Raw genomic sequence first — 25,799 nt, 5'->3', positions numbered from 1 at the left:
TCAGCAGGATAGAGAGCTATAAAACCAGGTCCCTACCTTTAAGACATTAAAATAAAACTGGAATCCATGACGTAATATGTGAAAAGTTACATAATTGTTTTAAAAATGTTAACAAGCATTGCAAGCAATAGCAGCAGGCATTTTACACATAATTAATTATTTCCCCATGAAATGGTTTAAGGAAAGATGAAAATCTTTTACAACTGCCTTTGGATGCAGTTACATATGGATGATAATGAGGTCCTTTTACTATAACTGAATTCAGTATGATAGAAATAAATAAATTGGCCCTATTTGAAGCTAATTGGTTTTTATAGTGCTACTATATATAATAAGGTAATTGTAAATGTTATGTTGAAGAACATAAGAACAATATGCCATTGATATATCCTTTAAACTACCCCACAAGAAATGTTATATATCATATGCACATATCATACACATATGTACATATATTTGTGTTTGTGTTCCCTTGTATAAGGTTGCTGTGTGTCTCCTCACAGCAGGCTTTACAAGCATTGTCTCTCATACCGGGTATGCCTCAACCTTTGGAAGGCTGCCCTTATTCGACCTCAGATGCCCCTAGAGATTCTGAAGGCACTGAGGCATTCAGCTGTAAATTTGCGGAAAATTGGAAGCGTGTCTAAACTTATTTAAAAGCACACATTTGAGTCACTTAGAAGGGCAATAGGCTTTCCCAAGGATACATAGCTACATGGGATGATAGAAAGTATGATAGGTCCCTTGGTCCAGGTCTCTTGGTCTAGTTCAGGAGCAAGCCTGTTTCCATGGAATCAAAGAATCACCTCTAAAGAAACCATTAAGGGGAAGTCAGAAAAGTGACATGGCCTGGAGTAAAGCAGGCTGCTTTGGAGGGAGGTCTTGATCAGAAGTTGAGTGAGAGGAGATACTAGAAATGCCAAAATCTCCTTCCCACTTGTTCTTTTTTTTAAGAGAAAATGTTATAGTGATATATCCCTTTGGCTGCAGACATTTTTTTTTAAACTTTATAAAGAGCAACCCTTTAAACTGAAGTCATTAATTCCTTATGACTGTGCTCATGAGTTCTGCTCCCTGAGAAGAGATTTGCATTTTTATCTTTTATGTTTTGGTGTGTGAGTGTGTTACATATACACAATGGAATATTACTCAGCCATAAAAAGGAACAAAACTGGGTCATTTGTAGAGACGTGGATGGATCTAGAGACTGTCATACAGAGTGAAGTAAGTCAGAAAGAGAAAAACAAATATCATATATTAACGCATATATGTGAAACCTAGAAAAATGGTACAGATGAACCAGTTTGCAGAGCAGAAGTTGAGACACAGATGTAGAGAACAAACGTGTGGACACCAAGGGGGGAAAGCTGTGGGGGTTAGGGGTGGGGGTTTGATGAACTGGGCGATTGGGATTGACTTGTATACACTGATGCATATAAAATGGATGACTAATAAGAACCTGCTGTATAAAAAAATAAATTAAATACAATTCAAGTATTCAAAACAACAACAAAAAAATACCAGGCAACATATTTGACACCTTATGATGTCCGTGTCTGATTTGAGTCCTAATTATACAATTTTTCTTGCTTTTATGATGTATAATTTACTGGATCATACCCCATAGATATGTACTCTGCTTAATGATTTAATTCTCCTGTTTTTAACACCTAATACCATATGTACATGTAGACAATGGTACCTCTACTACAACTTGAGTTAAGTGAATGAAAGAGTGACAGACATTAATTAGTGACAGGCAAAACCCATCAGGTAATGCATCACTCTAAACCAGGATGGGGGTTCATTCCTAGCATTTGGTTTAATTGTAATTAAGTATAAGCTTAAGATTCTGTCTGAAATGTTAAAAATGTTTTACTAAAATGCAAATTACTAAAAAATAATGCATGATCAACCTCACTGACAGAATATAAATAGTGGAGGCTTGTAAATTAGAGATAATACATGAAATTACAAAAATCAAGGCTATTTTTTGATGAAGTAAATGCTATTTCTGTTAGTAAGACAAGTTTTCTTACCTCGTATTCTATCAATAATACAGCATTTAATTTGTTTATAAAAATAAGGACTGACCAAAGAGATTAGTGTCTAAGGGAAATTGAGATGTTCTCAAATAAATTTGAAGAATTTTCTTTTCATTCCTCACTGCTAAAAATAAATTTCAGGTTAAAGATTATTTCAGAAATGTTTTTGCGCAGTGGTACCTTAGCTTTGTGATATCAGGTTTAAAAACTAAGAAACTAAGCTGGGTAAAAATACTACAAACAAATCTAGGTAACATCGGTAGAACTTTGGGACACTAATGGAATTACTTTAGGCCTAAAGTATTTGGAAATCTGGGAAACAAATCTGAATTTTAGAATATTTTATTTCAGAAAGTTACTTGAAACTATTTGTGTGGTTGTATCAATATGTATGATAATAATTTATCTGTGTGGGATACCAGATTCTCTTCCCTAAGTCCCTACAAGTTCTGTGCTTGGAGTTGGGGCCAATTTAAGATAAAATTCTTCCACAAAACTCTCATCTATTAACTTCATCCCATAAATGTTCTCTTCTACTGAATTCTCTTTGCTGTACAGGCAAAACCTGCACAAACCATCACACCATTACTCTAAAACATTCCTATGGATGTGATTTGTCTTCCAAATGATGGTCTTTATTTCTGGAGATCAATGACGAGAATAGGTTTTGCAGTGAATGTTTTTCTATCTACCACTTTCCAAAAAGAGTGTTTTAGAAATTGCTCTTCTACTAACTTCTAACATTCACTACCTTTGAAACCAGCCAGAAAAACAGGGTTAGCTTCAGATTCAAAGATTTGGTATATTAGGTAAGCATAACTGCTCTACAATACGTAGAATTGAGTTCAAGTAAGTCTGTATTTGCTAGATGAGAAAAATGGGCAAGTCATTTCACCTTCACCAAGCCTCAGTTTATTTAACTGCAAAATGGGGATAGTAATAACTGCCTCAAAGTGATACCATGACCATCATGAAAGTCAAAACATCGTCTAGGGTATACAGTAATGTACTTAGTAAATAGTAGCAGTGCATAGTATTATTGTTTTTAAATGTGTTGATTTATTGAAAAATAAAAATCAATTCCATAGAGTTATTTTTGAAAATATTGATATATTTATTACTTAGAGCCTTTTTATTCAACTGTAAGTACCTATTTAGTCCAATTGACTCTGATATTTGCTAACTGGCTACTTCTCCCTTAATTTTAGAATTTATTTTGAAGTCTTTCACGTAAGAGACTTTTCTATATATTTAATTGAGGAATTAGTTTCTAGGCTTCTAAAATATTAATGCTGCTAATAAACTAAAAATAGTAAGCAAATAAAAATACTATAGTTAAGAGAATAATATTTATTAAAGGTTTTGCAAAAAATGGATATTGAACATAAAAAATGACGATAAAAGCAGTTTAAGTGTACTTATAAATATGCAGAAATGTGGGCTGTTATTTTCCATAATGTTTACAATGAATTTAAGCACTCAGTTGCAGGGTGTTTGCTTAGGCAGTACGTAATTTCTCTTATCAGAGAGAAATGAGCTTCATCCCTTTAAAAAATATTTCAGAATAACTTCAAATAATGACAAAATACATTTGGCACATATGTATTACTTCAGCAACATTCATTAGTAGGTCATTAAAGCAAACACAAATTACACCCAGATCAGTGGCCCATCAGATATTGTAATATTTTCTAATATAAATAATGTCTTATTTATAACGTATAATGTAGTAACACCTTTAATGTTTATTATCTTATTTGATTTACATACATAGGAACCTTATGAAGTAGGCAGGTATTATCCTAATTTTACAGACAAGAAGATTGAACCTCAGGGAGAGTTTCACAGAGGGAACCAAGAAGAGGAGGGACTTAAGTCCAAACCCAATTCCCCACCATCCCTCTTTGGCTCACCCTCACTTCTATACCACTAGTCTCAAGAACATTTGAGATTTGGTGGGCTTTTAAGAAAAAAATCTTGGAGTTTTGACTGCTCATAGGAGATTAAGTTTAACGATTCAGGGACTGCTTATAAGGCAAATAGTAAAGAAATAGGAATTAAAGTGAGTTCTGGGTACTGTAGACAGGTACCATGCAGCAGTAAAGGAGACAGGACGTCACAATGAGAGGTAGGATTTAGACTGGACTTTAGGGATTGTTAGAAAATTGATAAGGGAAAGGAGAAGGGAGAAAGGAAACAGGCAGGGAAAGATTACGTGGAGGTGAGAAAGCTTGCTGGTGGGAATGCACGAAGGTGGGGACAGTGGGTAGGTAGTTTTCCTGGTGCTGACAGGAGTGATCATAGATAAGATTGGAAAGTCTTGATGGCCCTAGTGGTAATGAGTTAACACTATATCCTTTAGGCAAAGGAAACCTTTGGAGAACTCCGAGTATAGGAGTAACTTGGTGAAGCAGTCTTTTGAATGATTTATCTGAATGTGAAGTGCAGGGGTGGAGAGGAACAGCAGAGGGGAATGTTAAAAAGAGAGATCTGTATCCGTTTAAGAAATTACAACAGTAGTTCAAGAATTAGTTGATTATAATGTAAAGTACAGGACAGAAATGTTCATTGACTTAATTTTCTTTTAATTGCCACACATGCAAATGTCACACGTTTACATGCAGTTGTATGGAAGTCGTGCACGGTAATCACGTGTAGTTTTATGGGAGTCTTACATGGTTATCATGTGTGGTTGTATGGGAGTCTTACAAAGACTTTAGCAGGTAAGTGCCTGGAAAGTCAGGACTAAATCCATTTACCTCTTTGTGGCATAACAATATATTCATTGATGGGAATAATGAAAATATCACAGTCATGTTCATTCAGCATTCTCAGAAAGGCAACAGAGGCAGTATTAGCACAGTTGTTCATTATCCAGTGGCTGATATCGAGGACATATTTTTCAGGCATGTGGTGGCTGTATCATATCAGTCGGGGGCCAGATTCCAAACAACCTGGCAGTCCCCCTATACAAGAATGGTGTCAAGATCATGGGCACGAGCCCTCTGCAGATCGACAGGGCTGAGGATCGCTCCATCTTCTCAGCTGTCTTGGATGAGCTGAAGGTGTCTCAGGCACCATGGAAAGCTGTTAACACTTTGGTAAGGAGAGAAACACGAGTCTGTTTTTAATGTTCCATTTTGAAGAGTCGTAACCTGAATGTTAACTACTGCAGATGCTAACTGCCGGGCACAGAGAATGCACTATGCTTAGTGAATTTACTTTAAAGTTGCTGAATTTCCATGATTGCAGTTAAATGCTGGTTATAAATTGATAGGAGTATTCTCACTGATTCCAACAATGAAAAGTAGTTCAGACTATTTTTGAACTAGACGATATTTAGAATTAGAAACTAGAAATTTTATGTATTTTGGTGTCCAGTTTACATTTTAGTGGTGTCTTTTGGGAGAAAGAATAAAAGGAGTTGGGTTACCAGTTGTTCTAACGATACCATTCTGCATTTCTATTGAATATTTTAAACTATTCATGCATTTTGTTGTTGTTTCTATTAATTAGAATGAGGCATTGGAATTTGCGAAGTCAGTGGGCTACCCCTGCTTGTTGAGACCTTCCTATGTTTTGAGGTAATATACTGTTTTCTAAAACTATTATTTAAAAGTCAGGAGACACAGAACTGCATTCTGTTTGCTAACAGCACTAGGCTTTGATGTGTAGTAATTTGTAAATCCATCGACAATCCCCATACCAACACAGCCAGAATGAAGACCTGTGCATAGTTCTTCAGTTAATGCTTTTCCTTCAGGGAGTGACAACACAGTGTCTCCAATCCTACATCTTAGAAGCATGGCTTAGGGCATCTCCTTGCCAAATGGAGGAGGATAGCTTTACATTAGAGAAGAGGACAATTTAAAAAAACAAAGAGCAAAAACAAAGCAAAACAAGCTTGGGATATCTCTCACCAGCATCTGTTCTCTGATACCCAGAAATGACAGCTTATCTTTGACTGTTGTCAGCACCTTCCGATGGTGCCTATGGTTTGAATTTTTTTGTTTTTTTGAGATTAGATTTTTTAAATAAATGAATTACAATGTTGGAGTACATGGACAGTGTCTTTTATAATAAACTTTGAAACTAAGTTCTGTCATCAAAGGAGAAATCGTCAATTGTCACTCTCTTCAGATGTTACCACGTGTAAAGAGCTGCTTCACTGAACAGGGGATAATAAGAGAAACGTAATTTGTTGTGCACAATTTGAAAGTGTAAATGGAATGTGAGATGGGATCCTTTAAAATAATGAAAAATTTCAAGTGAGGTGGGAAACTTTCCTTTTTCTTTAAGTGACATTTTGTGTAAACCACAGTCCAATACTACTGCTTCTCTGAGGTATTAATGTAAGTTAATTTAAACAACACAGGCATTTAAGGGGGGTCGCTCTGACTACTGTGCTCCCTCACATCATTGCAATCGGTATCTTTCTTTTAGTTCCCTATACTGTGAATTATCAGCGTCATTAGGACCTTAGCCTTCATGTCTTAAATAGATGAAGAAATTGAAAGCTCTTCAAGCATAAAATTTGCAATATAGTAGAAAAGGTAAAGAAAAAGTTACTTTTAAAAGGAAGTGGAAAGTGATATTTTTCTTCCTTATTTCTTCCCTTCTGCTTAGTCTTCCCTTCTTTCCTCCCCTCCCATCCCAGTCTCAAAATGCCAGAATTCAGAGTAAATTGATTTCAGATAGTATTCTTTCTCAAGAATTTGAAAGGACACAGCTGAATACATTTCAGTCAGGTACCGTACGTTATATTTGCAAATGTTACTAAAAAGTTGATTCTTTGGTAACCCAGCTGAGATAGTAGAATGACCTGCTTTGACAGCATACTTGTGGGTTAAGATCAGCTATGGGTAATGAGCTCTGAAGACACAAGTTTAGAAAGCTAGATCCTGGGATGAATCCTGTTACAGTATAAGTGTTACCTGGAACCAGAAGAGAGTTAAAACAATAAATCAGAAAGGCTGGACCTTGGGGATGTGCCATCACTAAGAGCTACCATGGTTCTCTTTGGGCATTATCTCATGTCCCACCCCCCTTCCTCGTCCGCAACTTTGGGGACTTTTTACTTTGGTTGATTGTCCTGTTGATTACATAAAGTCTCAATGTAGAAAGAGACACCTTCTTACTTAGCCTAGTCTGGAACTAGAGGTTGCCTGGAACTGTTCTGAGAAGCAATCAATTCTAGCATGCTTTACTTCTGAAGTGGTAAAAGAAACTGACCTCTTTTTTTTCCCCCTCCTTACCCAGTGGGTCTGCCATGAATGTGGTATTCTCCGAGGATGAGATGAAAAAATTCCTAGAGGAGGCCACTAGAGTCTCTCAGGTAGTGTCCTATTTCCTTCTGGTGACTTTTACCTTTTCTGTTAATTGCTACCTTGTTTTTAATGTTGTTTTTCTTTGCACAGGATGTTATGATGTTTTTCCTTTTTTCTTCTACCCATTATAGTCCTAAATATAGAAATGATAAAACACATATACATTTAATTATATTTGGATCCTTAGGGTTAGTGGAAGAAGAGGAAGACCAGTGAATATTTGATCAGAACAGAGATTTATACAATTTTAGTCTCCAAGAGCAAGGCTGCATAAGCACAAACTTGTCTGTTAATGAGTTAGATGCTGGTCAGGTTATTCCATGGGATTCCCAGCCTCAAGGGCAGCCCAACCACTGTCATCACGAACAAATGAAGGCTTCCCTGATTTTTAATTCTCACACCTGGAGAGACTTTCTTTGCCTTCTTAGTCAATCCTGCAACTTCAATAGTAAATCCCCTCACTCACCTATTGATTTTTTTCATTTTGGTACATTCTATTTGTAAGTTAATAAAAATGTTTATAATTCTGTGTTCACTCAACCAGCTTTCTCCACTGCCCCGGCTTTTACTTTCTCCTTCAGCGTTACCTGAGTGTAATCCATTTAAGATTTACCCAGTGGGGTTATTGATCTGCAGACCTTGTACTGTAGAGGATAAAAGTAATGTTTTCTTTTTAAAAGCTTCAAAAGCTGGATAGGGCTAAAAGAAAAAATAAAGGAGAGAGAGAGAGAAAACACAACTCATAGAGAAGAGTTTGATGTTAGGCAAGTGGAGTTTGGAGGGAGCCAAAGAGTGAAATCAGAGGCATTTGAAAGAGGAATAAAGAGCATGGATTCTTCCTGCACACATGAAGCTGGGCTTCGTTTCTGCGTGGCATTTTCTCCCCAAGGAAATTTGGTCAGTGAAAAGAGTGCATAAGGATAAAGAGTGAGAAGAGACAGAGTATAGAAAAGAAACCAAGTGGATTTTGAATTCACTTTTGTGTGAAAGTCAGATAACTGAGGAGGGACTCTCTCCAAAGGGCCAGTTTTCATTAATGTGCTCTGGAGTGAGATACTGTCCTCTTCTCTATCTCACTCCCTGCAGGGGGTCCTGCCACACTCATCTTTTGAGAAACCAGCAGCCTGACCCAGCTGGTCTCATGTGAGTGATGAGCCACTGTCTGGGACAGTGTATCTTATAGGGCCTCTACTTGGTAGAATATTTTTAAAATATTTTTTTCTGCTAGCAGGTGGATAGAATCCTTACAGGGCCAAAGTTTTATAATAGAGATGTCTTAATGGAGTACTTCTGGTTCAAGTCTCCCCATCAAAATACAGCAGAATCTGGGATTCTCAATTCAGTGAATCTAGAGTAAAACTAGCCCCCATTAATCATTGATCTATTTATGTATCCATTCATATTTAGCACCTGCTATATAATGACATTGTTCTCAGTATCAGGTGTTACATTCATGAAAAGATAGTCTCACAGAGGACTCTCTTTACTAGGGACATCAGACATCAAATAATTATAATTAAATATGATGAGCATTGCAATAGAGAAAATACATGATGTTGAAGGAGAGTGTAAAAGTATCGGGGTCCAGTCCTTGAAGAAGGGACTTTTAAATTGATTCCAAATGGTTGATTCAGAGTTAAAAGGTTTACATTGTGGGTGTGACTAGGAAGAGAGAACAGCATCTGTAAAGGCCTGAGCCTGAGAAAGAGCATGGAGTTTCTAGAAACTGATAAAGCATTCACTTATATGGCTAGGCTGCCAAACATGGCGGGGAGTGTTGATTATAACGATGGTAGAAAAGCAGAAAGACAAGGAGCAGGTAAAGAGAACCTTGTCAGTTATATACTGAGGTGGATTTTGTCATATTTTCTGAATACTGAATCACTATGCTGTATACCTGAAACTAACACAGTAGTGTAAATCAACTATACTTCAACTAAAAAAAAAAAGAGCAATTGAAAGTTAAAAAAAGAAAGATCACTCTTGTATAGTATAGAGAGTAAAATCTGGGACAAGTCTGAATTCATGAAAGGAGGTTAAAGGGCTGTTGTGTAGCTCAGGGTAGAGATGACAGTGCCTTGGATCAGAGTAATGGTAGTAAAGATGGAGAGAAGTGCATGTGTTCTAGAAATATTGAGAATGTGTATTGAGGTTGTGAATGGATGGAGGTGGAGGGTGAGAGAGGATAAGAGATGATTCTTGAGTTTCTGCCTTAGACAGCTGGATGGACAGTGGTACCATTTATTGAAACAAGGAACACTTAAGGGAGAAACTTTAGAGGGGGAAATCATATATGTAATATTTGACCTTTTGAGTGTGAGAAGTCTAAGTAGAGATGTTCTGAAAGCAGAGGGTTATATAGAATTGGAATTGAAGATCAAGATCGTGGCTAAAGACAGAGATGTAGTTACAGATTTGCAAGTCAATAGCGTATCATTGTAATTGAAGTTTTGAGATTGGAAGCAATCACCTGGGATAGTACAGAGGAAAAGGAACAGTTAAGACAGAGATGAAAGGAGTACTGGCATTTAATGGCTGAGCAGGGAAGAAAGAACCACAAAGGAGCCTGAGAAAGAAGTATGAAAAGGTGATCATGGACACCTAAGGAAAGAAGTGCTTTAAGAGAGCCAACAATGTATAATGTTGCTGAAAGACTGAAATTTATTAAGAAATTTTCTTCCTCAACATATTAAGGGCTATTTCATAAATGTGTTCAATTGGCCAGGAGGGAGGATGCTGTTGTTGCCCCCCTCAGATCCCTTTACCTGTGTGGGCACCCATCCCCCAACTGCTGTGGTAGCTGATGACACCTCCCAGCTATACTTCTCAGGATAACTATTCTCAGTCAAATGGGAGTCTCTGTCAACCAGGAGGCAAGATCCCTCACCTTACCACCACGCTCAAAATGCTGGACAGTGACTGCCCTTTGCCTCAAGATGGGACTTACTCTGTACTGCAACTCAGAGCTCCCTCTGTGGTAAGGCCAAATCCAGTCCCCACTGAGACCACGAACTTGCTAGTTTTTTCCTGCTGCCCCATCCTGCTTTTCTCACTTGAACAAGAACCCCTGTCTTAGGCTTGGCTAGAGAGACTAAGACAGCTGTTAAACTTTATCTTTGTTTGCAGTTACATTGTTATTATAATATACGGAAAAATTCCCACGTAAGTAAGTCTCAACACAGCTCTACCAGGCCTGCCAACAGTAAACATCCAATATTTTAAAAAAGAGGAAACAGAGATGAAAAAAATTTTCCATGTCTGATAGACCTTTGAAGAAAAGGAAGTGGGGAAAATTTCTTCATTTAATAATAAATTTAAGAAGAGAGAAGCTTATTTATGGCTTGAGACATTGGTTATTTTGAATTTTTTTACAAAATTCACTTCTATTTAAAATGTTCTGTTAAAGGAGATAAGATATATTACATTTTTTTAACTTTTTATTTTATATTGGAGTATAGTCGATTAACAATGTTGTGATAGTTTCAGGTGCACAGCAATGGGACTCAGCCATACATATGGATGTATCCATTCTCCCCCAAACTCCCCACCCATCCAGGCTGCCATATAACATTGAGCAGAGTTCCCTGTGCTATACAGTAGGTCCTTTTTGGTTATCCATTTTAAATACAGCAGTGTGTACATGTTGATCCCAAACTCCCTGACTATCCCTTCCCCCCATCCTTCCCCCCTGGTAACCATAAGTTCGCTCTGTAAGTCTATGAGTCTGTTTCTCTTTTGTAAATAGGCTCATTTGTATCATTTCTTTTTAGATTCCACATGTAAGGCATATCATACAATATTCCTCTTTCTCTGTCTGACTTACTTCAGTCAGTATGACAGTCTCAAGGTCCATCCATGTTGCTGCAAATGGCATTATTTCATTCTTTTTAATGGCTGAGTAATATTCCATTGTATAAATATACCACATCTTCTTTATCCATTCATCTGTCAAAAGACATCTGGGTAGCTTCCATGTCTTGGCTATTGTAAACAGTGCTTCAGTGAACATTGGGGTGCGTGTATCCTTTTGGGCCATCTTTTTTTCCAGGTATATGCCCAGGAGTGGGATTGCAGGGTCATGTGGTAGCTCTATTTTTAGTTTTTTAAGGAGCCTCCATACTGTTCTCCATAGTGGCTGTACCAATTTACATTCCCACCAACAGTGTAGGAAGGTTCCTTTCTCTCCACACCCTCTGCAGTATTTATTGTTTGTGGATTTTTTGATGATAGCCATTTTGACTGGTGTGAGGTGATACCTCATTGTAGTTTTGATTTTCATTTCTCTAATAATTAGAGATGTGAACATCTTTCCATGTGCCTCTTGGCCATCTGTATATCTTCTTTGGAGAAATGTCTATTTAGGTCTTCTGCCCATTTTTTGATTGGGTTGCTTCTTTTGATGATATTAAGCCTCATGAGCAGTTTGTAAATTTTGGAGACTAATCCCTTGTCAGTCACATCATTTGCAAATATTTTCTCCCAATCTGTAGGTTTTCTTTTCGTTTTGTTTATGGTTTCCTTTGCTGCGCAAAAGCTTTTGAATTTAATTAGGTCCCATTTGTTTATTTTTGCTTGTATTTTAGATATATTATATTTAACACATATGCATAAGATGATAAATTCCAAGGTAGTGGCCAAAAGGAGTTTGTGTTCAGAGCAAAAAGACATGTTCAGAGAAGCCTTCAGGGAGGAGGTGGCGTTGAAGCTAGGCCTTGAAGGATGGGTTAAAATTTGAAAGATGAAGCTGAGGAGAGAGGGTGGAGTGCATTTGTGCAAGAGAGGCATGGAGACAGGTAAAGGCAGGGTCTGGTAAGGAAAGAGCAAGTGGTGCCCGTTGCTGGTGCCTGGGGCAGGGGAGAAGAGATGCCTAAACCCTGGCCTTCATTCAACCACTTCTGGTCTGGAAAAGCACCTAGTGATCAAGCTGCGGAGGGCATTGCAGCACTGTCATGAAGGAGCTGAGTGTGGGAAGAACATCAAGAATAATAAGGGGTCTGAAAACAGCTGAGAGAGGGAGAACATTTTAAGATTTATATAGAAAAATGTTTGATTTTGCAGTTACAAATGTCACACTTTAGAAGTGATTTAAAGCATGTTGATTCCATGTAAATAATTCCATCTTTGGCCTAATAAAACTGAAACAAAATGCTCTCTCCTTCTAAGTTCATTCACAATTCTCATACAGAGAACTAACTGAGGGCATTGTAGTGCTTAGAAAAGATAAGTGTAGGAAGAGAGAAAAAACCTGAACCAATACTGATATATAATTATAAATAAAATGGAGAGATATTTATAACTCTGGAGACAGAAAAGGAACCTCATTCTGCCCTCTCCTTAGCCTCCTCTTTTCTCTAACTCACCTAGAAGTCGATGTTTGAAATTTCAAAACTCATGTTCAATTCACTGAGAACTGAAAATTGGAGAAAGATTTCCTCTTCCTCACTGTTAGCAGAGAATGACCATGTTCTTACCAAACAAACTGGCTAATGAGTTTGTGTAGTATGTTGAGCATTGTTTTTTTTTTCAAGTTTTGCCGTGGTACTGACTTAAGGTACACGATTTACTTGACCCCATCCATGTAACTTCAGCTAAAGTTTCTGCCCTTCTGTTTTCCTCGGTGACAGGAACACCCAGTGGTGCTGACAAAATTTATTGAGGGGGCCCGGGAAGTGGAAATGGATGCTGTTGGCAGAGATGGAAGAGTAAGTGCTTTATCTCCCACCCCCCCTTCCTGCCTTCCCATCAGATTTTTTTTCTTGGCAATTTAGAAACGTAACTCAGATTAGAGTTCGTGATTTCTACAAAACAGGTCTCTAAAAATAATGGCCAAGCTGCTCAGTCAAAAAAATTGTTCCATTTCACTGACAGTTCAGTTGATGTGTCGTGGGTATCGTATCTTCTGCTTTTCATACTCTTAGAATTTCTCTTTGATGATATTAAAAATTATCATCCTGTACTCGTTCTTTCTGAATAGATTTTCTCTCTCATTTTCTTTTGTCTTGGTGTTTCCTTTTTTGTTTCAATGGATATTAGAAAAACATCCAATACTTTTCTTTCTGAAGTTCCTAATTGAATCCCTAGTTTTTCTTCTCTCTTGATTTTTCCATCCTTCCCCTTTTTATTGGGTTAATAAAAGCAAAACTAAACAGAGTAGGGTGGGTAAAGATAATAACATAAAATTGGCTTACCATATCACATCTTGTATCACTAATACAATGAATGCCTCCAACTTCAGGGAGAAATGAAAGTATAAGAATTCTTTCCTTTAGTTTTCAAGTGGTACTAATAAAGCTTGTTAAAGCTTTTTTTGTTTCTTTGTTTTGGTCTTTTTTTTTTTTTCTCTTCCAGATTAACAGTTCAAATCAAGGTTGTTTCAAAAAAATACTATATATATAATGACCTCTTATCCTATAATCTAGAGTTTAAGCACCCTTAGATATCATTTATTTCAACCCCTTACTCCCCAAGGATGAGAATTTTCTTCACAGCAACCTGGAAAGTGGTCATTTGCTTTCTGTTTAACTTTTGGTTATACAGAGCATAAAAAGTTGTAAGATGACGTATATATATATTTTTGTTTTGTTTTTGCTTTTACTTCTTGGGCATCTAATATATTCCTTCTCTTGAACTAAGGTCTGCTTCCCTAGAAATTTCATCCCTGACCTGCTGGCCTCCAGAGTTATGGAGCATATGTATGTTCTTTCCCACTTCAACATTTATGTTTTTGAGACTGAGGTATAAAATAAGAGGAATGTGATCATACCAGTGTGGAAGTGGAGAATGTAAGACTGGCCTCTACAGATATTTATGTTTTTTCAAATATTGTGCTGGTAAAGTAATGCTGGTCCGTTGGCCTGATTTGGTTCCATTTTGCTAGGATATGTTCTTGCCCTAAGATTCTCTTAGACCTTGACCATTGCTTATCATCCTGGACTCCTTCTTTTGGAGGTGTTCCAGGTTATTCACATAACTTTTAAACAATCACACTCAGAAATGGACCCAGTACTTCAGACATATAACTTTTTTTCAGAGTTCAGTGAGGTGTTGCCTCCCCATTTCTAGATAGTATAAAAAATTTGAGTGCTTACTCTGCACTAAATATCATGCCAGGCACTGTTTATGTGTTCTCTTTTATCCTTACAAACATTCTGTGAGGCAGATACCATTGTTATTCCTATCTTATCAGAAACCAAGGCTAAGGAGATAAAGTATCTCACCCAGGTCACAGAACTCATAAGTGACAGCAGGAGTACTGGGACTCAAATGTCACTCTGCTTTAAATCATCTATAAATCTGATAAACAAATCTTCACTGTAATTTATTTAAGTCTTTTACAGCCACCCAATTATTCTCCCCCACTATCAGCTTTATCATTTTCCAAAGACACACATACTGTTAACGTTCAGGTTATTGTGGTTGAGACCTTAAACTTTGCAATCTGACAGATAAGTGTTCAAAACCTGACTTGGTCACATAGCAGTCACATGTACTTGGGTTATTTATCCTTATAGCCTTGGTTTTCTTACCTCTAAAAGGGGGCAAGAATATTTTCCTCTTGCTTCCTTCCTGTCTCAAATTTCAGTTTAAAGATCTCTTGTAGGTGGCCGGTTAGCTCAGTTGGTTAGAGTGTGGTGCTGATAAAGATCTCTTGATCTTTAGATCTTACATTTTCTTTCTGATCCATCTAAGTTATGACATTTACCTAAGCTAGATATTGACCTCTCCCGTCTTTTCTTTTCCAGTGTTTAAAACTTAACCTGGAAGGAGAAGATAAAGCTATCTCCAGTGCCCCCCAAATGCTTTATTTTCCTGTCCATTTTTAAAAGTCATTATGAATTGGCTTAGTTGCCTTCTTTTCCTGGTATTAATAACTATTCTAATCAATGGAAGAGGGAGGTAAGCTTTCAGACACTCTCAGCTGCCCTTAGAGGTGATCTGTCACTGCACAGGGAGGCTTGATGACGCTACATGTGCAGCTCTTTCTACTCCTCTCATCAGAGACTTAGCAAAGAAACTGCTCAATGCTGGAGGCATCTGTTAGAATTAGGGGGATGGGTCAGGCAGTAGCTTCATGAAAAAGAGCTTGAAAAAGAGCTGACACTTCTTTTGCAAATCTTCTTTTGGCCAGGTCATCTCCCATGCCGTCTCTGAACACGTGGAAGATGCAGGCGTCCACTCAGGAGATGCTACTCTGATACTGCCCACACAAACCATCAGCCAAGGAGCCATTGAAAAGGTCATCATTTATAAATAAAACTGGAAGGGGGGAAAAAGATTTAAAACATTTTTTTTAAATTGGGGCTGGATTGTGAAGTCTTTTTTTATTATGCATTTCCTTTTTTTGTTTATAAATTTATTTATTTTATTTTTTTATTATTTTTGGTTGTGTTGGGTCTTCATTGCTGTATGCAAGCTTTCTTTAGTTGCAGCAAGCGAGGGCTACTCTTTGTTTCAGTGCTCGGGCTTCTCATTGTGGTGGCTTCCCTTGCTGCGGAGCACAGGCTCTAGGCGCATGGGCTTCAGTAGTTGTGGCGCATGGGCTCTAGAGCGCAGGCTTGGTAGTTGTGGCGCACGGGCTTAGTTGCTCCGTGGCATGTGGGATCTTACTGGACCAGGGCTCAAACCCGTGTCCCCTGCATCGGCAGGCGGATTCTTAACCACTGTGCCACCAGGGAATCCCATTAAAAACATTTTTTTAACTAGGTAGCAGTAGGACATGCCCCAGGTAAAATTTAATTTTGAGGGGAACTTCCTCCTCTGAGTCTGCTGGGTATTTTAAAGATGACAATTTCCTTCGCTTCCCTTCAGAGCCCATTTGGTTGTATGCTAGTGCAGTGGTTCTCTAACTGTATGCATCATAACCACCTGGAGGACTTGTTAAAATACAGGTTACAAGACTCCATCCCCAGTTTCTAAATCTGTAGTTCTGAGCAGGCCCCCAGAATTTGTATTATTATCAAGTCCCCATGTGATGCTATTGCTGCTGGTCTGGGGACCACATTTGGATAACTACTGCTGCAGATGATTCTAATGTTTGGGCCACTTACAGGTGAGCAACATCTAAAGCAATGTTTCTCAGTTAGAAGCAGGTATGCAGCAGTCACGTGAGAACTTTCTAGAACCGATGCTTTCACTGTCTGCCCCTACCCTCACCTCAAACAGTACTTTATGATATATCTCTTTCAAATCCTCTTTTGGAACCACTGCTTTAAAGACCTTTCCAGTAATAATGAGTCTGCCTCAGTACTCAATATGCATGCTAGATGTTGTCTTTGAGGCTGTCATCTTTTTTTTTCTTTTAATCAGTCAACACATGTTTATTTGTGTACATTTTTTTTAACATCTTTATTGGAGTATAATTGCTTTACATTGTTGTGTTAGTCGCTGCTATATAACAAAGTGAATCAGCTGTACGTATACATATATCCCCATATCACCTCCCTCTGGCATGTCCCTCCCACCCTCCCTATCCCACCCCTCTAGGTGGTCACAAAGCACCGAACTGATCTCCCTGTGCTATGGAGCTACTTCCCACTAGCTGTCTATTTTACACTTGGTAGTGTATATCTCACTTTGTCTCAGTTTACCCTTCCCCCTCCACGTGTCCTCAAGTCCATTTTCTACATCTGCGTCTTTATTCCTGTCCGGCCCCTAGGTTCTTCAAAAAGTTTTTTTTTTTTTTTTAGATTCCATATATATGTGTTCGCATATGGTATTTGTTTTTCTCTTTCTGACTTACTTCACTCTGTATGAAAGACTGTAGGTACATCCACCTCACTACAAATAACTCAATTTCATTTCTTTTTATAGCTGAGTAATATTCCATTGTATATATGTGCCACATATTCCTTATACATTCATCTGTCGATGGACACTTAGGTTGCTTCCATGTCCTGGCTATTGTAAATAGAGCTGCGATGAACATTGTGGTACATGACCCTTTTTGAATTATGGTTTTTTCAGGGTATATGCCCAGTAGTGGGATTTCTGGGTCATATGGTAGTTCCATTTTTAGTTTTTTTAAGGAACCTCCATACTGTTCTGCATAGTGGCTGATTTCTCCAGCTCCGTTTTTCTTTCTGAAGATTGCTTTGGCTATTCGGGGTCTTTTGTGTTTCCATACAAATTGTGAAATTTTTTGTTCTAGTTCTGTGAAAAATGCCAGTGGTAGTTTGTTAGGGATTGCATTGAATCTGTAGATTGCTTTGGGTAGTATAGTCATTTTCAAAATGTTGATTCTTCCAATGCAAGAACATGGTATATCTCTCTGTCTGTTTGTATCATCTTTAATTTCTTTTATCAGTGTCATAATTTTCTGCATACAGGTCTTTTGTCTCCTTAGGTAGGTTTATTCCTAGGTATTTTATTCTTTTTGTTGCAATGGTAAATGGGAGCGTTTCCTTAATTTATCCTTCACATTTTTCATCATTCATGTATAGGAATGCAAGAAATTTCTGTGCATTAATTTTGGATCCTGCTACTTTACCAAATTCGTTGATTAGCTCTAGTAGTTTTCTGGTAGCATCTTTAGGATTCTCTATGTATAGTATCATGTCATCTGCAAACAGTGACAGCTTTACTTCTTCTTTTCCAATTTGGATTCCTTTTATTTCCTTTTCCTCTCTGACTGCTATGGTTAAAACTTCTAAAACTATGTTGAATAAAAGTGGTGAGAGTGGGCAACTTTGTCTTGTTCCTGATCTTAGAGGAAATGATTTCAGTTTTTCACCATTGAGAATGATGTTGGTTGTGGGTTTGTCATACATGGCCTTTATTTTGTTGAGGGAGGTTCACTCTATGCCTACTTTCTGGGGAGTGTTTGTCATAAATGGGTGTTGAATTTTGTCAAAAGCTCTTTCTGCATCTATTGAGATTATCATATGGTTTTTCTCCTTCAGTTTTTTAATATGGTGTATCAGATTGATTGATTTGCATATATTGAAGAATCCTTGCATTCCTGGGCTAAACCCCACTTGATCATGGTGTATGATCCTTGTAATGTGCTGCTGGATTCTATTTGCTAGTATTTTGTTGAGGATTTTTGCATCTATTGGCCTGTCATTTTCTTTTTTTTTTTTTTTAACATCTTTGTATGGTTTTGGTAACAGAGGGATGGTGGCCTCGTAAAATGAGTTTGGGAGTGTCCCTCCCTCTGCTATAATTTGGAAGAGTTTGAGAAGGATGGGTGTTAACTCTGCTCTTTATAAATGCTTGATAGAATTGGCCTGTGAATCCATCTGGTCCTGGGCTTTTGTTTGTTGGAAGATTTCTAATCACAGTTTAAATTTCAGTTCTTGTGATTGGTCTGTTCATATTTTCTATTTCTTCCTGGTTCAGTCTTGGAAGGTTATACCTTCCTAAGAATTTGTCCATTTCTTCCAGGTTGTCCATTTTATTGGCATAGAGTTGCTTGTAGCAGTCTCTCATGATCCTTTGTATTTCTGCAGTGTCAGCTGTTACTTCTCCTTTTTCATTTCTGATTCTATTGATTTGAGTTTCTCCCTTTTTTTCTTGATGAGTCTGGCTAATGGTTTATCAATTTTGTTTATCTTCTCAAAGAACCAGCTTTTAGTTTTATTGATCTTTGCTATCGTTTCCTTCATTTTTCTTTTTCACTTATTTCTGATCTGATCTTTATGATTTCTTTCCTTCTGCTAACTTTGGGGTTTTTTTTGTTCATCTTCCTCTAATTGCTTTAGGTGTAAGGTTAGTTTGTTTATTTGAGATGTTTCTTGTTTCTTGACGTAGGACTGTATTACTGTAAACTTCACTCTTAGAACTGCTTTTGCTGCATCCCATAGCTTTTGGGCCACTGTGTTTTCATTGTCATTTGTTTCTAAGTATATTTTGATTTCCTCTTTGATTTCTTCAGTGATCTTTTGTTTATTTAGTAGCATATTGTTTAGGCTCCATGTGTTTGTATTTTTTACAGATATTTTTCTTGTAATTTATATCTAGTATCATAGCATTGTGGTCAGAAAAGATACTTGATACGATTTCAATTTTCTTAAATTTACCAAGGCTTCATTTGTGACCCATGATATGATCTATCTTGGACAATGTTCCATGAGCACTTGAGAAGAAAGTGTATTCTGTTGTTTTTGGATGGAATGTCCTATAAATATCAATTAAGTCCATCTTGTTGAATGTATCATTTGAAGCTTGTATTTCCTTATTTATTTTTATTTTGGTTGATCTGTCCATTTGTGAAAGTGGGGTGTTAAATTCCCCTACTGTGATTGTGTTACTGTCGATTTCCCCTTTTACGGCTGTTAGTATTTGCCTTATGTATTGAGGTGCTCCTGTGTTGGGTGCATAAATATTTACAATTGTTATATCTTCTTCTTGGGTTGATCCCTTGATCATTATGTAGTGTCCTTCTTTGTCTCTTGTAATAGTCTTCATTTTAAAATATGTTTTGTCTGATATGAGAATTGCTACTCCGGCTGTCTTTTGATTTCCATTTGCATGGAATATCTTTTTCCATCCCCTCACTATCAGCCTGTATGTTTCCCAGGTCTGAAGTGGGTCTGTTGTGGACAGCATTTTTATGAGTCTTGTTTTTGTATCCATTCAGCCAGTCTATGTCTTTTGGTTGGAACATTTAATCTATTTACATTTAAGTTAATTATTGATATGTATGTTCCTATTACCATTTTCTTAGTTGTTTTGAGTTTATTATTGTAGGTCTTTTCCTTCTCTTTTGTTTCTTGCCAAGAGAAGTTCCTTTAGCATTTGTTGTAAAGCTGGTTTGGTGGTGCTGTATTCTGTTAGCTTTTCTTGTCTGTAAAGGTTCTAATTTCTCTGTCGAATCTGTATGAGATCCTTGATGGGTAGAGTAATCTTGGTTGTAGGTTTTTCTCCTTCATCACTTTAAATATGTCCTGCCACTCCCTTCTGGCTTGCAGAGTTTCTGCTGAAAGGTCAGCTGCTAACCTTATGGGAATTACCTTGTATGTTATTTGTTGCCCTTCCCTTGCTGCTTTTAATATTTTTTCTTTGTATTTAATTTTTGATAGTTTGAGTAATATGTGTCTTGGCGTGTTTCTCCTTGGATTTACCCTGTATTGGATTCTCTGCGCTTCCTGGACTTCTCTGACTATTTCCTTTCCCATACTAATGAAGTTATCAACTGTAATCTCTTCAAATATTTTCTCAGTCCCTTTTTTTTCTCTTATTCTTCTGGCACCCCTATACTTCAAATATTGGTGCATTTAATGTTGTCCCAGAGGTCTCTGAGACTGTCCTCAATTCTTTTCATTCTTTTTTCTTTATTCTGCTCTGCAGTAGTTATTTCCACTATTTTATCTTCCAGGTCACTTATCTGTTCTTCTGCCTCAGTTATTCTGCTATTGATTCCTTTTAGAGAATTTTTAATTTCATTTATTTTGCTGTTCATCATTATTTGTTTGCTCTTTAGTCTTCTAGTTCCTTGTTAAGCATTTCTTGTATTTTCTCCATTCTCTTTCCATGATATTGCATCATCTTTACTATCATTATTCTGAATTATTTTTCAGGTAGACTGCCTATTTCCTCTTCATTTGTTAGGTCTGGTGGGGTTTTTACCTTGCTTCTTCATCTGCTGTGTATTTCTCTGTCCTCTCATTTTGCTTAATTTACTGTGTTTGGGGTCTCCTTTTCACAGGCTGCAGGTTTGTAGTTCCCGTTGTTTTTGGTGTCTGCCCCCAGTGGGTAAGTTTGATTCAGTGGGTTGTGTGGGCTTCCTGGTGGAGGTGACTGGTGCCTGTGTTCTGGTGGATGAAACTGTATCTTGTCTTTCTGGTGGGCAGGACCCCTTCCGGTGGTGTATTTTGTGGTGTCTGTGACCTTATTATGATTTTAGGCAGCCTCTCTACTAATGGTTGGGGTTGTGTTCCTGTCTTGTTAGTTGTTTGGCATGGGGTGTTCAGCACTGGGGCTTGCTGGTCATTGAGTGGAGCTGGGTCTTAGTGTTGAGATGGAGATCTGTGGGAGAGCTCTTGCCATTTGATATTACGTGGGGCTGGGAGCTCTCTGGTGGTCCAATGTCCTGAACTTGGCTCTCCCAGCTCAGAGGCTCAGGCCTGACACCCAGCCAGAGCACCATGACCCTGTCAGGCACACAGCTCAGAAGAAAAGGGAGGAAAAAAAGAAAGAAAGAAAAAAATAATAAAAAAATAAAATAAGTAAAAAGTTATTAAAATAAATTTTTTAAAAAATTATTAAATTTAAAAAAATAATAAAAAGAGCAACCAAACCAATAAACAAATCTACCAGTGTTAACATGCGCTAAAATCTAAACTAAGATAACCGTATAAATCAAAAACTAGTCAGTCGCATACAGTAAACCCCAAGTCTACAGTTGTTCCCAGAGTCCACCGCCTCAATTTTGGGATGATTCGTTGTCTATTCAGGTATTCCAGAGATGCAAGGTACATCAAGCTGATTGTGGATATTTAATCTGCAGTTCCTGAGGCTGTTGGGAGAGATTTCCCTTTCTCTTCTTTGTTCGCACAGCTCCTGGGTTTCAGCTTTGTATTTAGCCCTGCCTGTGCATGTAGGTTGCCTGAGGGCTTCTGTTCATCACTCAGAGAGGACGAGGTTAAAGTAGCAGCTGACTGGGGGGCTCTGGCTCACTCAGGCCGGGGGAGGTAGGGGTACGGAATGAGGGGTGAGCCTGCGGTGGCAGAGGCCAGAATGACATTGCAACAGCCTAAGGTGCGTTGTGTGTTCTCCCAGGGAAGTTGTCTCTGCATCACGGGACCCTGGCAGTGGCGGGCTGCACAGCCTTCCTGGGGGGGAAGTGTGGATAGTGACCTGTGCTTGCACATGGGCTCTTGGTGGCTGCAGCAGCAGCCTTAGTGTTTCATGCCCATCTCTGGTGTCCGCGCTGATAGCTGGGGCTCATGCCCATCTCTGGAGCTTGTTTAGGCGGTGCTCTGAATCTTCACTCCTCTCACCGCCCGAAACAATGGTCTCTTGCCTCTTAGGCAATTCCAGAGTTTTTCCCGGACTCCCTCTCGGCTAGCTGTTGTGCACTAGCCCCTTCAGGCTGTGTTCACGCCGCCAACCCCAGTCCTCTCCCTGGTATCTGACCTCCAAAGCCTAAGCCTCAGTTCCCAGGCCCCACCCGCCCCGGCAGGTGAGCAGACAATATTCTCAGGCTGGTGAGTGCTAGTCAGCACCGATCCTCTGTGTGGGAATCTCTCTGCTTTGCCCTCTGCACCCCTGTTGCTGCGCTCTCCTCTGTGGCTCTGAAGCTTCCCCGCCACCATCCCCTGTCTCCGCCCACGAAGGGCCTTCTTAGTGTGTGGAAATTTTTCCTCCTTCACAGCTCCCTCCCAGAGGTGCAGGTCCCATCCCTATTCTTTTGTCTCTATTTTTTCTTTTTTCTTTTGCCCTACCCAGGTACGTGGGGAGTTTCTTGCCTTTTGGGAGGTCTGAGGTCTTCTGCCAGCGTTCAGTAGGTGTTCTGTAGAAGTTGTTCCACGTGTAGCTGTATTTCTGGTGTATCTGTGGGGAGGAAGGTGATCTCCACGTCTTACTCTTCCACCATCTTGAAGGTCCCTCTCTGTCATCTTAAGTAACTTGGGGATGTTCCTTTAGTCTTCTGGTATATGAGGTTAGGCTTAGCTTTTTTAGTGAGACTTTCCAATAATCCTGCCATCAGAATCTAGTCAGGTCTGTCTGGCTAGTTGTACATTGGACTGAATTCTGAAGGTCTTACTTTGTTCTAGAATGTGAAGGTAGCAGGATGCTTTGTAACAACAGCAACATAAAGGAACACTATCCTGGGATTTCAAATGTGCTTCAGTTTTTTTTTTTTTTTTTTTTTGCGGTATGTGGGCCTCTCACTGTTGTGGCCTCTCCCATTGCGGAGCACAGGCTCCGGACGAGCAGGCTCAGCGGCCATGGCCCACGGGCCCAGCCGCTCCACAGCATGTGGGATCCTCCCAGACCGGGGCACGAACCCGTATCCCCTGCATCGGCAGGCGGACTCTCAACCACTGCGCCACCAGGGAAGCCCGCTTCAGTTTTTTATATCAGGATAAATGACCTCAAGAGCTCAGATTTTTCCAAATCTCTCAGAGCTCATTGTGTCATGGACTCTGCTTCCTTTTATAACTGACTAAGTTGCTGAACCACTCTTGTAAGAGTAATGAATGAGGAGCTCTTGGTTCCAGCAGTCAGTGCTCTCTCTTTGCATGAGTACCTTCTATCTCTGGCTGGATACAGGAATTCCTATATGTGACATGCAGAGCCTCTCTGCAAGGGAACATGTTTCCTTCTGACCATAATATCTACCCTTGCAGTCTAGGGCAAAAGAAAAGCACATAAAAGAAATCTCTCTGGTCTCTTTGCAGTACCATGTAATTTTAGGGCCTGCCCTTCTCAGCAGGTAGGTCATTAGATTGATACAGAGTTTGGACTGCAGTTTTGGTGCTGAAGCAACTAGACTGAAAGGATTCCATTTAGCCCTCAAAATAAAACCAGAGTATATAATTGTAGGTAGATAGATGCATTTGGCAGAAAGATAATCCTGTAAGATTATTCTTTTCCCTGCTATCCTGTTGTGAATATTTAGTACATTTGGTACAAATATTACTTTGTTAATAGAAGCCTAAGAATGGCTTCTATGATTACTATTACTATTATTATTATCAGTGGACATGTAGTTCTTTGTAAAGAGAAATGAAAGAAATCTAAATTTAAGGTGCTGTATCTTTTTTGTTGGTTTGTTTTTAAACTAAGGAATGTTCTTTAGCACTATAACACTGTCCTTTTTATCTAGGTGAAGGATGCTACCTGGAAGATAGCAAAGGCTTTTGCCATCTCTGGCCCATTCAACGTCCAGTTTCTTGTCAAAGGAAATGAGGTCTTGGTAAGAAATGCCAAGGTGTTTGAGAGGACACCACTGCTGTGTTATGTCGTGTTGGTTTGTGTCCCTCTGGTACTCTTCTCTGTGAACACCGCCACAGAGCAGCTGAGACCCCTGCAGCTGATTGTGTCTGAGTATGGGAGTTGCACACTATATAATGCCTGCCTTGTTTGAAAGCACTGGCTCTTGGTGGCACTGATATGTCAGTCACAGCTTTGAAAAGCACTCTGATCCACTGGAAAGATCATCACTGAATACCATCTTCAGTACACTATAGATGGATGCAGTAACTATCATAAAGTAATCTGTCCAGGTTACTGTAGAATAGTCATAAGTTACATCTACTGAAGTTTACTCCTTTCTCAGAGAAGAAAGCTGTTTTGGATACCATTTATCAAAAAAATAAAAAAATGTTAAGTCAACTAGGTTAGTCTTAGTTAATTTAGTTTATTTAATATAACTAATCAGTAACCAATATTGATTTCTAACCTACTATGCAAAGTCATAAGGTGGCTACAGAAACGTATAGAGCCCAGTCTCTGCTCTCAAAGATCCACAATTTAGTGAGAACTGGGGAGAATATGAATTTATAGGTGACTATAACATAAGTCAGAATATAATAGCTGCTAGAAGGAATGTACAAGTAAAGTGGTATTGGAGGCACAGAACAGAGAGAGCCTATCTATTAGTGTGTGTGTGTGTGTGTGTCTGTCTGTCTGTCTGTGTATGTCTGTGTGCCTGCACATATGTGTATGAGCATGTATTTGACTGTCATATGCCTGGTTTGGGGTGGATCATAAAAGATTTCAAGGAAGATTTTGTCATTTGAGCTGGGTCTTAAAGAATAGCTGGAATTTTGACAAGTAAATGAAGATAGAAAGGACAGTACACATACAATATGTATGGGTAAATTTGGCACATTTTAGGAGATAGTGACTAGTTCAATTTATCAGTGACCAGCTGATGATGACTAGCTCAGTTTATTATTTTTCCAGGGAAATCATGGAAGGTAAACTTAGAAAGAAAGACTGGGGCCAGGAAAGTGATACAAGATAACATAGAGGCAAGAGGATTGAAGTCTTTCAAGGGCGAGACATTAACCTCATGGCCAGTAGAAATCCACTGAAGGCTTTCTAGTAGGGCTGTGGCATTATCTGAACTCTGCATTAAAACAAATCTGTCAAGAGTGTGTGGGGATGGAATTGTGGAATGGGGATGGGAAAAAGTCAGAGTTCAAGGATACTGACTGAAAGGAAACCAGTTAGCAAAAGTCAAGCAGTGGGGAGAAAAGGAAGAGGCTGGCAAAGCAAGACTGGGCCTCCGGTAACAGCTGGAACCAAAGTGGCCAGGAGCATATTAATATTGTCATTGTCTCTCACCATCCTTTCTCTTCTTTTGAATTTTGTTCTCTCTCCAGGTGATTGAGTGTAACCTGAGAGCTTCTCGATCCTTCCCCTTTGTTTCCAAGACCCTTGGGGTAGACTTCATTGATGTGGCCACCAAGGTGATGATTGGAGAGAACATTGATGAGAAACCCCTTCCAACATTGGAGCATCCCATAATTCCTGC

At 38.7% G+C, this 25,799-nt stretch overlaps 1 protein-coding gene across 1 annotated transcript in view; it reads left to right on the top strand.

The window, feature by feature from the left end:
- Positions 1-25,799, top strand: part of CPS1 (carbamoyl-phosphate synthase 1) — a 145,770-nt gene that overhangs the window by 102,940 nt on the left and 17,031 nt on the right. The window contains exons 26-32 of the mRNA XM_007470013.1: positions 4,950-5,146; positions 5,562-5,629; positions 7,305-7,380; positions 12,997-13,074; positions 15,501-15,608; positions 24,144-24,233; positions 25,648-25,799. The exon at positions 25,648-25,799 is cut by the window's right edge and continues 34 nt beyond it. Of these exons, the coding sequence (XP_007470075.1) occupies positions 4,950-5,146; positions 5,562-5,629; positions 7,305-7,380; positions 12,997-13,074; positions 15,501-15,608; positions 24,144-24,233; positions 25,648-25,799 (769 nt within the window). The remainder of the gene's footprint in view (positions 1-4,949; positions 5,147-5,561; positions 5,630-7,304; positions 7,381-12,996; positions 13,075-15,500; positions 15,609-24,143; positions 24,234-25,647) is intronic.

Source organism: Lipotes vexillifer, unplaced genomic scaffold (genome assembly GCF_000442215.2).
Source record: "Lipotes vexillifer unplaced genomic scaffold, Lipotes_vexillifer_v1.1 scaffold138, whole genome shotgun sequence".
Classification (NCBI taxonomy): Eukaryota; Metazoa; Chordata; class Mammalia; order Artiodactyla; family Lipotidae; genus Lipotes; species Lipotes vexillifer.
This window is presented reverse-complemented; position numbering and strand designations above follow the sequence as displayed.